Consider the following 12,820-nt stretch of genomic DNA (forward strand, 5'->3'; position numbering starts at 1 on the left):
TTTTGCTTATATGACTCTTTGCCTGTTTGTGCCCCGACTGTCCATGTGCCCCTGCTCTTGTGTGTGTGTGTGCGTGCATGTTTGTCCACCTGTCTGTTTGTATGTGCCCCAGATGTCCTTTGTTTCCCAGAAGGAACAGGACCATGGCCACTTCACCTTCGCCAGCATCCTGGTCCCCTCAGTACTGCCTGTGTGTGGGTGAACCACGGGGAACATAAGCAAAAGTATGTTTTTCAATGTCTTACTGTTTATTAAGATGACACCTGCCCACCATGTAACTTATGAATGTTGATCAACTCACATTTGTGAAAGTCATTACTTCGTACAGCAAGGCCTGAACCGGGGGATATGTAAACATTCACTGGATGAGTGGCTGAAGGCCATTGGAGAGCATCTCGCGTCCCACGGCAGGCGTACCTCTGAAGCTATGCAGAATTGGAGACCAGTGGTCCACCCTTTGGCCTAACCAGATGCCACTGCCGTGGTTTGGGTGCCGTCTTTTGGCTGGAATGTCATACGGGTGTCCAGACTCGTTGTGGTCATGAAAGATCCCTTGGCATCATTAGAGTAGGGGTGTTAACCCTGGTGTCATGGTAAAACCTTCGATCTAGCCCTGATATCATAACATTATTACCCCCAGTTATCCTCTCCTCCCGCTGTACCTATTCCCCAGGTTATTGTTGTTAAGGAGAAAGAGTTTTCAAGTCAACTTACCTGGTAAAGTAAATAAACGTTATATATACACAGTGGTATGCCATTGTTCCTGGCGACCAGGCTTTTTTCAGCTTGAGATAGATTCCAAGCAAAAAATGAATTGCTAGTCCCGCCCCACTATAAAGTCCTGCCCAAAACATGTTAGTATTGGTTCTGTAGTGCTTGGCTTCTTGTTGAGGCCAGCCAACTCAGTGGACACATTGAATCATAGACTCAGGGCTTTTGTGGGTCTATAGGCCACAAGGTGAATGCAATTAACTGACAGGTAGAACAGAAGACTGGCAGTCGGCTGGGACTTGTTGTCTAGGGTGATGCTGTGAAACTATTTACTCTTGGCTGCCCCCCTCAGGAATGTAGTAGAACTGTTCTTTGCACATCCAGAGCCAGCGTACGGTGTGAAATAGGCCAATAAAGCCATCCTGATATTAACTTCATTAATCACCCAATCACTTGTCTTTGCTAGCTCCTTGGTGCAGTGCACAGCTATTTAAAATCTGTCTCTCTAGACAGTCCTGTTCTGGGCCAGGTCCCAGATGCATTGCAACAAATCGCAGGGGGAATTCGGAGGGTTTTGTAATAACCAAGCCTGTATACAGAACCATGCATTGCAGTTTTCAGTGTCCTGTTATGTATTTTAATAGTGTTATGGGCTGGTTTGCTGAACGGTTTCTCCCAACCAACGACTCTTCTCACTTTCACCTAATCGCGTTGTAGTTCTGTCCAATAAGTAAATATCTGTCCAATAACTTGTTTTATGTGGCATTACACAAACTACAATTTTGTTTTTATTTGACAGCCACTTTACCTATTTTTAGCAACCAACGCATGTTTTGTCTACTCAAAGTTGCAGCACAGTTGCAATGTGATAAATGGAAAGACAACTGTAACAAGTCATATTTCCTCTTCCAACCTGGTAGTCCAAGGAGGTGACTAAACTCCCTGTAGACTTAGTCTCCACAGTTAAAATCAAGTCTGATTTCCAAAACAAATTTAAGGGAGACATTGACAAAAATGTTTCTATTGGCCAAGACAAACTTTAACCCAGGGTTGTTTTCTTTAAACAGCCTTTACAAACATTGGTTATCTTTAATCATCGACAGCTAAAAGTAAATGGAACTAATTAGAGTGCAGAGCATGTTTCTTTTCTTATGCACGAAAATCATTTCTTTTATTGGCCAATTGACAATATGCTTACACAGGCAACTCAAGCAAGTAATAAAAACAAATTTAAAAAATACACCTTGCTGCACATCTTTGACCGTGAGGAGACACAATGAGTTATGGACTCTGTATTTTGTAGTAGTTTTCTGGTCCTAATGAGGCTATACTATATTATAGAACTATATTCATATACTGTGCTGTTTTACATTAATATTGAACCCATGAATATTATCGGCTGCATCGGCAGGGGTAAAGGGAGTTCCAAAACAATATACAAAATATACAGTAAATATGGAGTTTTCAGGTAATTTAGAACATGCGCACATGCCCAAACTACTTCCATTGATTTTTAGCTAGCGGTCAATTGGCCAAGACTGGAATATTTTATAGAAACATACTAATTCTTCCTGGGCTGAAAGACTTTGGGTCAAGGAAGTAACATGAAGCTGATAAGGAAAAGTCTCCTTTAATCCCACCCTGATGATGCATTGAGCATGCTTTTTATTCCAGGAAGCAGTGTAATGTGTTATGGAAACCAGCCGTAAACAGATAAACAATTACTAATGGGCTACAAATTATAGAAAGGGAAATAAGATAGCCATGATATTTTCACACTATTCCCCTGACCATGAAAGTACTACTCTCATGGCTCACTTTCCAGTTAATATGGTACAGTAAAGGGTAAGCCTGTCTCATCAACTGGAATGATGGTAATGGTGCACTAATCTACATAGGGTTGGAGTTGCTATGCCAGGAACGCATGTAGGTAAACACACTAGTTTAACCCTACATATCCAGCCCAAAAAGTTTACCCTAGAAGTCTCTACCTTTCTCTAATTTTCTCTTGGAACAGATGTGCACATGAAACAAAAAGAAGCCTGATGGTTTTGTTTTGTGCGTGACAGCACACAAGTTTTACTTACATTCCATTGGGACCAAAATGGAGTTGGTTTGACACTGAGGGAGGGGCAACGGGGGGGGGGGGGGGGTCGTGCTGGGGCCGTACTTGTGCTGAACACAGACTTGTACCGCCCTGCCACCTCACGCAGTGGGGACACACATCACAGGACATCACACACACTACAGGCACACTACACGTAGTCACTAAACATTCCCAGCCCTACAGGTGGTTGTCTTCATAAAGCACTCGAGGAAAATCAACAGTGGTTCGCTAGCTGCATCCTATCCTGCCATGTTGTCTCATACTTCACAGATACATGCTACTGTAACAACCAGACCTCGGTTGACAAACTATTTGAAAACAGTTCAAATCGTTTAGGCTGGACTGGATCAAGCTTGCCTAGAGCAATGGCATTGATGGATGTAACAGAACTGCAAATACCACCAATCTGGCACCCAGGCAAATACTACTTTTTTTTAACCCAGGTATTCCAGGCCTGGGTTAAATAATACTAAAAGAAACAAGAGAAAGTCTCATTTAAAAGGGGGGGGGGGGGGGGGGGGGGGAGAACAAACTCTTTCCACCAAAAAAAGCTTTTTTCCATCATTATTACGTTATTCCATTCTCAACAGAGTGGACCGCCATTACACATTGGATACGATGCAGCTATTTCTCTATCAAGCAACCAAAAAAAAAACGATGAATAACTTGTACAATTAAACAACATCAAGGAGGAGGAAATAAATGTTTTCTTCTATCAATATTGTTTAACTGAACATTCTGGAACATTGAATATAATATTAACACAAGTGATGGTTCAGAGGCTGCAGTTGCACTTGGCGTCCTGTAAACCTCTAAAATAGCCTTTCAGAACACAGTGTCAGAGTTTTCTTTTAGTGCTTCTTCCAAACAACCAACGGTGTGTCTACACAGTGCCATCCAGAGTCTGTTGTCCCAGTGTGCTTGAGTTAGCCTGTTTGATGAGGAGGGAGTCTGCGCTGTCTGCGTCCTGCTTGCCACACCTGCAGGAACAACACAAATCAGTGGCACCCAGGCGTCACACAGCGGGCTCTCGGGGAAACAAGGTTTACTGAAAATCTTTGGGAGACGCTCGGGACGTACTAGTCCTCATCCAGTCGTTCAGGAGCAGGCTCTTACCCAGAGAGTGGTCCGTTTCCTGTCCGATCACCGGTCTGCTGCTGGTCAAGCTCCGCCAGTAGTTTCAAGATATTCAAGGCTGCCTGTTGACGAAGGGGAGAACATCAGTTAGTCACAATGGCCCTGGTGCATGCCAGTACGTCTGACCTAGAGCACTGTGGACTTATTCAGATGGCTCTGGTGCATGTCAGTACGTCTGACCTAGAGCACTGTGGACTTATTCAGATGGCTCTGGTGCATGCCAGTACGTCTGACCTAGAGCACTGTGGACTTATTCAGATGGCTCTGGTGCATGCCAGTACGTCTGACCTAGAGCACTGTGGACTTATTCAGACGGCATAGGTGAAACTCATTTCGGTTAAATATGCTTTTGTCCATAGGCAAATATTTAGCAACAAGATGTTACAACCACCAGGACTCGTTCAGCGTGATGGCGTGAGTCTCACCATGTCGTGACAGGACTCCACATCCTTGCCAATCCCATGGCTGATGAGGGGAGGCTGAGAGGAGCAGTTGATCAGCGACACCAACTCGTTCTTGTTGTTTTTGGGAAAATCTTTGTACTCTACCTGAGAGGGAAACATCAGTTCACATAAACAGTAGCAAACATTAACCCTTCAGGGCGCATTGATAAAGTGTGTGTGTGTGGGGGGGGGGGGGTTCGGGGGCGTACCTGCAGGCCCTGGACACTGGCCAGGTAGCTGAGCTGTTCGGAGGGTCTGGTCAGAGGTCCGTGTGGTACCAGGTGACCCATACTGTTCTGGCTCTTCAGGATAGCCTCGGCGGTCAGGGAGGTGCCAGCATACAGCAGCTCGTTGGCAATCATGGCCGTCAGGGTGGCCTGCAAGCAAAATAATCCAATGAGCTATTTACATTACCGGGAACAGGCCTATTTGGATAGGGCAACATACTCATGTTTCTTACGGAAGACAAAAGAGGGCACAGTAATTCAACTGCACTTTGGTGACTGAAAGAAGTCTTCAGCTGTAAATGGTGCTTTTCTTTCGCTCTCGTACCAATGCTGATGAGGAACTAGAGCAAGCACCCTAACAGTTATGGTACAGGTTCAGAACAACTGTCAGTCCAAACATACTTAGTGGCTGTGAAGCGCAGAGCAACTGTGTTTTAATGTATCCGGTTACCTGCACCCAAATCAGCCATTATCAATCCATTTGAGTATAAATAGTTGCTTATTTGCATTGTGCTAACCATGACATTTAGGCCCTTTAACAACCGAAATATTCCAAAATTAAGAGATAAAACAGGGCTAAAAGGGCATTCTCATTGAAATGTAGTGTAAAGACATTATCCGTAATAAGTAATATAAATTGGTTTGTAGTGCTTTGTGACATTTACACAAGCACTGTATTCAATGGGGCAGCATTGTAACCAAAAGCACCTTGGCTGAGTTTGTCCGGTGGTTGTAGTCCTTGTTCTGGTGCCCCTGGCTAGGGCTAGCCCCAACAGCCTGGGCCACTTCAGGCACCATGGGCAGGATGCCAGCTGGGAGCTGCTGGTGGCTGAGGTAGGGCAGGCGGTAGTCCTCATCCTTGGAGCCTGACAGATAGGAGGCAGCAAAAAGACACTTAGCTAACTGAATGAATGGGGAAATTAAAACCGGTGTCCTGTGAAAGAATCACATGCTACAAAACAAAACCTGGCAACGCGGAACCAGCTAGAGAACGTCTGTTGACTGCCATGCTTTCCAAGGAACCAACAGTGTATAAGTAACATTAATCACTGCAAATCCAAAATCTAAGTCTACCGCAAATATCTGAGAATATACTGTGTTGCTTAAAAGACTGTTCTTGAAGCACCTACCAAGTGACTGGCTCTCCTCCACAGAACCTGGCTCAAAGAAGGTCACTTTCCTTCCATCTCCGTTTTTCTTCAATGGAACCTTGGGTCACAATGATAAACAACAAGAACACACATTAGTTGGGTGCTCAAGGGTCAATAGAAAACATCTGCTGGGCACTACTGGCTCGATCAGAACATGACTGGGGTCGGACTAGACCGCTGGTGTAGCTGGGATATCTGTGGGGCATGACGTACCTTTTCGTCTGTTTTAAGTGCAGGTTTGGGAGGCTGAGGCTGAGGCACTTTGAAACCGAGAAGCTCCAGCATCTTTTCCGCAGCATTCCTCTTCGCTACCTTCTTACTGGGGCCCATGCCCTCCGCACATTGGCCACACACTGTCACCTGTTGACCACAAGCACAGGTCACAATGCAGGAGAAAGAACCCACAACAGACAAACAGGAGATCGGAGAGATTTAGTGTGGAAAGGTATACACGTTTCAGTTCTAGCTCCATGGAGTCGGCCCCAGAGGCAGGAGTGTGCATCAGACGGTGTGTCGGCACCAGAGGCAGGAGTGTGCGTCAGACGGTGTGTCGGCCCCAGAGGCAGGAGTGTGCGTCAGACGGTGTGTCGGCCCCAGAGGCAGGAGTGTGCGTCAAGACGGTGTGTCGGCCCCAGGGGCAGGAGTGTGCGTCAGACGGTGTGTCGGCCCCAGAGGCAGGAGTGTGCGTCAGACGGTGTGTCGGCCCCAGAGGCAGGAGTGTGCGTCAGACGGTGTGTCGGCCCCAGAGGCAGGAGTGTGCGTCAGGCGGTGTGTCGGCCCCAGGGGCAGGAGTGTGCGTCAGACGGTGTGTCCGCCCCAGGGGCAGGAGTGTGCGTCAGACGGTGTGTCGGCCCCAGGGGCAGGAGTGTGCGTCAGACGGTATGTCGGCCCCAGGGGCAGGAGTGTGCGTCAGACGGTGTGTCGGCACCAGAGGCAGGAGTGTGCGTCAGACGGTGTGTCGGCCCCAGGGGCAGGAGTGTGCGTCAGACGGTGTGTCGGCACCAGAGGCAGGAGTGTGCGTCAGACGGTGTGTCGGCCCCAGGGGCAGGAGTGTCCGTCAGACGGTGTGTCGGCACCAGAGGCAGGAGTGTCCGTCAGACGGTGTGTCGGCACCAGAGGCAGGAGTGTGCGTCAGACGGTGTGTCGGCACCAGAGGCAGGAGTGTGTGTCAGACGGTGTGTCGGCCCAGAGAACCCGGTCTCACCTGCATGATGAACTCCCTGCGTCGGGGCAGCCCCCTCTCCGTCACCATGCTGTACTCCGGCTCCTTCTCCTTCTTGGCCTGCTGGATCTGAGCCAGTCGGCTGATAGGGTTCATGCCCTGCCCATACTCTGGACTGGTCTGCAGCTGGTCGGGGAGAGAATGCTGATAAACAACGTTTTCACCATCAACACTCCGTTCTGTGGCCCACAGCCATTAGAAGCATGGGTTCCTCTTTAAGAAGTACAGTACATTACCTGTATTCCCAGTCAAACAGCCACCAGGGATAATGAGATGCACTACTGAGGCACCCTCCCTAAACCTGCCTCCCCGCTCGTCTCACCTTGATGATGGACTTGGTTTTCTTCTTAATGCGTGCCGGCTGCATCTTCTCCATGCTTGGAGGCAGCTGAGGCAGTCTCTTCAGTTCCTCCAGGACAGCTGTAGCCGCCAGCTTCTTAGCGATCTTTTTGCTCTTGCCCTCACCCTCACCGCTGAACTCCCCCACCGCCACACGCACCACGAAGCTCTTCATGTGGGGTGGGCCGGCCTCCTTCAGGACCTCCAGAGCAGAGGAAAACACTGAGGTCAGGTATGGGTGCGTGTAAGACGGTGGTAAAAACACTGGCCACCCCCCCCACCCCACCCCCACCCCATTTAATATCCACCCGACCCCAAAAAGGTTTCGCCCCTGTGTTGTTTTGAACCATCGGGAAATGGGGCACAGCCTACCTCAAAACTGACCGGCATGTTCCTCTTCAGCGCGATCTCAAAAACCTGACTGATTTCTGATTTGTTGAGGTTCTCCTCTGAGTCTTCTCCGTTCATCTGAAACCAGACGTTTATTAGAAACAGTCAAAACATATGACAGCTGTGAACGATACAGCAGCATGGCTCTGTGACGCAGCTCGGCGGCAGTGTTCAGTCTAATTCATGGCATTCCACCACGTTTTGAAGCAGACCGGTGCAATGGAACATTCAGCAGGTGATACCATGTGGACAAAAGACTGGCCATATTCCCAAAGCCTTAAACTTGTTCCTACAAATTCCAGTTGGAGCACCCACAGAAACCCACAGAAGGGACTCATGGCAATCCCCCAACCAGACGCCCGCGGTTTCCTCCCCAGCTCTGACCTCAGGCAGCTGCTGCAGCAGTATGGGCTCCTTCGGCAGCGTCTTCAGGGCCTTGGCGGCGGCATCGTGTTTGGCGAGCTGTCGCGTGCGACCCTTCCCATGGAACTGCTGGCCTCCGATGTTCAGCTCCATGTGGTAGAGCACGGGGCCCACAGGGGGAAAGGGGTAGTAGTACCTGACCACAGACGGGACAGAATGAGCCAACCACGTGGAGGGAAATGCCGACGTCTGGCACGCCGGCGTTCCACCCCCCCCCCACCCCCGCCCCCCAGGAGAACGAGAGAGCGTACTGTTGCATGGAGCGCTGGTAAGGCCCTGGGGCTCGGATGTTGTAGTTGAAGCTGGGCGGTCTCATCCCGGGGTAGGGGTCTATGGGCTTGTACATGGGTTTCTTCCCTAACTTCATACAGAGGGCGTTCAGCTCCACCGTGTGTGTCATGCAGTCGACTGTTGTGGAACACACACACACAAAGGACGGAAACAGAAAACGTTACAGGACAACGGGGGACCAAATCTTAGATACATTTGGTGATCAAACCCCATTGAAAATGGAATGTATATATGTAATGCCACATACAATCAATGGTTCCCCAGTCATGACCACAACTTATGACGATGACCTCTCAGGACAACCACTCTGCCCTCCTTCGGGGCAGGATTCAAACCGCGAGGCAGCGACTTTACTGCTGTGGCATTCTGGGGCCCGTGAAAAGTTTCTTACTGACCCAAGAGTCATTGTTGGTGAAATCCAAATGCATGATAGTCAATCATTACATGACTATTAAGCAAGCTACAGTTTTATTAATCTGGCCAAAGGCTGGGTATCGCAGGTTAACGGGAACCTTAACACACAAGGTCTATTGGTCAAATGCACTGAACAACAGTCATCCTTCACAATGTAGTTCTTGTGACATGGCAACCGACATCTACATGGTGAGAGTTAAGTATATATGTAAAAATATAGCTAGATAGAAAATAATACTAAAATAAAGCAACAATATACATAATGTACAATAGCTGCAGATTAAGAAATTACAGAAAACTTGCAGCAATCTGGGTAGTATTAATGAACATTTAGATATGGCAAGTATGGCAGTTATATACATATCATCGTGAACTAGTAGCAATCGGTAGAGTTATTGAATATTATGGACACATGAGTGCAATAAGCTCATGGGTGGTGGCATAGCACACAACAACCACATAGTGAGAATTAAGAAAATAAATATATCAAGAGCATAAAAGCAATATTTCACATAACCCTGTACATAGCAGCAGTTTAAAAAGAGTACTGTAAAACTAGCAGCAATATTGGTAGCAGTATTGAATACGGTAGATATGGCAAGATATGGAAAAATGTAGTAAGCAAAAAACTATGAAGCGAATGCGGAGCCACTGTCAGTGCGACCTTACTCTCCGGCGCACCAGAAGCCAGCTGTGCTGGGTTCTTGCCTGTGTTGTTGCGGGGGTTGCTCCTCATGCTAGGTTTGGGCAGCGTGGTCTGGGCTAAGGCTGTGGCAGCAGCAGAGTGCTGGGCCTTCTTTATACTTGTCCCCTCAGCATCCCAGTGCTGATCCCCCAGCGATAACCGCACTGAGAAGATCTGGCCGAGGAAGGAAACAGACAGAATGGAGAGAAGTAGAGAGAAAGATACATTGTTGTTTGTTTTTTTTACAAACATGGAGGAAATCGACCAAATATTGCTGAGTTGTGTTCAGATGGCACAAAATTGAAGAGACTGAACATGCATTTCCAGATACTCTATGAACTTGTCTGACACTGATCACCTTGATAAATGCTTTTTTAATAATCTTCTACCAGGGCCTTGATCATTTCTGGAACTTTGGTTGGCAAATGTCTTTTTTACATAATTTTTGTCCGGTTACCCCCTTCCCCAATTGAAATATGAGATTGGATCTATGGCCGTCACAAAACCACTGGATTCAGGACAGTTGGAAAAAGTCATTCCTTACAGAGATCCATCCCAAACCTAGACTCTGGTGGTCAGCTTGGTGCTACAAGAGCAGCTTAGACTGCTGTACTAGCTAGGAGACCTGTTGCCAAACTGTTTGCTACAGTGGGCGTATACTAAGAAAAACTACCCAAGTTTATTAGCCAGTTGTTCAGTTACCTTGGAGTGAGCTGGTCCTTGCTCACAAAGCAGCTTATACTCAGGCTGGATCTTATTGAAACGGGCTAACTCATTCACCAGACACATTGGGGTCTTCTCTTTAGGGTTTGCCATGTTAGATACTAAAAACAAAAGAGAGTCCATTGAGAGAGACACCAGACAGACAGACAGCTTTGGCACATGCACAAAAACGCACAGACAAACCTGTGGAGGAGGAGGGGCTGAAGGGAGTAGCTGAGCCTGAGGGCAGGGCAGAGCTCCGGAGAGGGTGACTTGCGCTCTCAGAGGGTAGGGGGCCCGATGCACAGGGAATGCTATACCCTGGATGGGGCTGAGACAGCTGCTGCATGGGGCTGGCAGCAGGAGTGGACATTGGGTTACCCGGACACTGGAACTGGGACATACTGGCCGGCTGGCTTTGGTTGAGTCAGACGGCAGGCTCAGGTTAACTCGAGGTGAGAGCTTTGCGGCGCAGCAGCGAAATAGACGTTTTTCGATTTTGAGGACAGTGTCTGCGAAGCTCTGCCTAAAGTGGATCACAAACAATGATTTAGCTGGTTTGTTTTGAAATTTGTATAACCACAAAAAAAGATCACTGGCTTATAAGGGCCTGTCTATCCTGACTGGCAGTGACAGCAAAACAGAACTACGGTGCAACACTTGACAACAGCCATACATGAAAGGGTTGGAATGGGGGTTATGATTTTACATCAGACATCAAAATACAAAATAAACAGAATGACTGCATTTAATCCCTGTTGTAGATCCAAAAAGTGCATTTCCTGCGAAATGGTTTAGAGTAACTGGAGTGAAAAATGTCATTCTGCAAACAGCATTATTGAAGGCCCAACTTGCTAAGGGGTTCTTTCTACTGTAAGGTGTGTTCCACCCATTCGTTGGCTGTCTGGTAAACTGGCAAGTAAGCGATTTCGCGTAACTAGCGGAAAAGCGCTGAACTTGATGTAGCTAGTTAACGTTACACAGCCTGAAAAGGTACCGGTTTCAGATAGCTACTGTGCTGTATTAGCGAACATCTGTAGCGTACCAGGTTGTAAAGATATTTTGGCAAAATGTTAATGGTATCAGTGTCATTGACACTGGTTGTCTAGACAAGTTCTTACGGTTGTGCCAATTCGACGCTTGCAAAGCAACACCGCCGCGCCGGTACTAGCTAGATAGGCATAGTCAATACTACTACAGCTAACTAAACTGGCTAGCCAGCTAGTTAGCGAACTAACAATCAATATTTGTATCAGGGTGACGTCAACACACTCCACGGCGTTGGTGTTTATATTTCAAACGTGCTATGAAAACATTGTTGTAATAAATTGTTTACATCAGGCTTACATCTAATGCACGGACTTTATGAATGAACGACATGAGGTAGGAAGCTTATCTAGCTAGCTAACTCCTGCAGCAAATTGATAGATGTCCAGCTAACATCTAGTTAGCGCGAGCCGCTAGTCAAGCAAACTACACAGTAGCTAACGAGGCTAGCTAGTCAAAAGAGGCGTCTGCTAAACCTCACCTCGTTCTTTCTGTCCAGTTCTTAGTTATTCCATTGGATACGTTTCTTAAGTATTTTACTGGTTTGTTTTTTGCTCCAAATGTGTAGGGGTTCCGTGTGAATTTGGATCAAATGTTGGTGGTGAAAAGGTGGGGAAAAGGCAGACAAGGCAAACACTAAAGAGAATGGCCCAATCTTGGTTTTCGCTTCCGGGAAATGACATCGTTCTGATTTCTAGCTTGCTAGCTAGGAGGAAGTCTGCCTGGAAAATTGTGCTTCTTTCGTAGGTAATGAATAAACATCTATTCATTTAGTGCGTTCATGTCAGTTTTGCCGCAGGCGAGCACATTCACAACTCCAAAAAAAGGGTCCGAAAAATGTTTGAAAAACTTAAGTGGCCACACCTATATCACGATAAATAGGTATCATAAACTTGGTGCTGTGGAGCATTGGTTGATTGAAACGAAAAATCAAACTATACATATTCTCAGAAAATTTATTTGGTCAGCGTCTGTCCATAATATGCTAAGAATATTCACTTACATTGTGAAATCTTTACAACCATTATTAAAAAATATATAAAAGGAAACACACACACAAATCAAAGCTTATTCTGCTCTCGAAAGTATAACATCCATAATTAATTCACTATAAAATATTGCTTCTCTATGACCAAATTATTTTGTGTCCATTCTATGATAATGGTAAGCAAGTCATGCCGCATTCATAACCAAGAGAAAGGGTGGTTTTCACAACATGACTGGGAAAAATCTATTAAATCATCCCACCAGTTGGTAAACTCATCAATTACCTCTGTACTGTAAATAGCTGCAGATGTTCTGTATCAGCATGTTTTGGCAGTAGCAAATTAGGGATCCTAATATAATCCTAAATCATTACAAAAATCAGGGGTATAGTCCATCCACCAAACAAAATGGTTGTCATAGTTTCTTGTGGACAAATGTCAGTCCTGCCCACTGTTTTTCTGTTTTACAAAACATTTAGCAAATAAAAAGTTTTATTTGGCATAATTATTACAAGCCTCTCTTCTCACACCGGCTGAACTGTCAC

The 12,820-nt window shown here is 46.6% G+C and overlaps 1 protein-coding gene across 5 annotated transcripts; it reads right to left on the reverse strand.

Annotated features, from left to right (window-relative positions):
* Positions 1 to 1,851: 1,851 nt before the first annotated feature.
* stau1 (staufen double-stranded RNA binding protein 1) lies at positions 1,852 to 12,007 on the reverse strand. Of its 5 annotated transcripts, none has more exons than XM_010897944.5 (16): positions 11,771 to 12,007; positions 10,447 to 10,768; positions 10,243 to 10,364; positions 9,525 to 9,714; positions 8,402 to 8,558; positions 8,112 to 8,286; positions 7,710 to 7,805; positions 7,321 to 7,530; positions 6,981 to 7,124; positions 5,990 to 6,136; positions 5,756 to 5,834; positions 5,334 to 5,491; positions 4,608 to 4,775; positions 4,381 to 4,503; positions 3,935 to 4,017; positions 1,852 to 3,798 (listed from the first exon to the last, which is right to left on the reverse strand). In XM_010897944.5, the coding sequence occupies exons 2-16, from the start codon at positions 10,643 to 10,645 to the stop codon at positions 3,702 to 3,704; spliced, it is 2,148 nt and encodes a 715-aa protein (XP_010896246.2). In that variant the 5' UTR covers positions 10,646 to 10,768; positions 11,771 to 12,007; the 3' UTR covers positions 1,852 to 3,701. The 5 variants fall into 5 exon arrangements, with proteins under 5 accessions (XP_010896246.2, XP_034143464.1, XP_034143465.1 ...); XM_034287573.1 differs by having other exon boundaries at positions 7,321 to 7,539; positions 10,447 to 10,764; positions 11,771 to 12,004; XM_034287574.1 differs by having other exon boundaries at positions 7,321 to 7,539; positions 9,537 to 9,714; positions 11,771 to 12,004.
* Between the last annotated feature and the right edge of the window lie 813 nt (positions 12,008 to 12,820).

Source organism: Esox lucius, chromosome 17 (assembly GCF_011004845.1).
Source record: "Esox lucius isolate fEsoLuc1 chromosome 17, fEsoLuc1.pri, whole genome shotgun sequence".
NCBI lineage: Eukaryota > Metazoa > Chordata > Actinopteri > Esociformes > Esocidae > Esox > Esox lucius.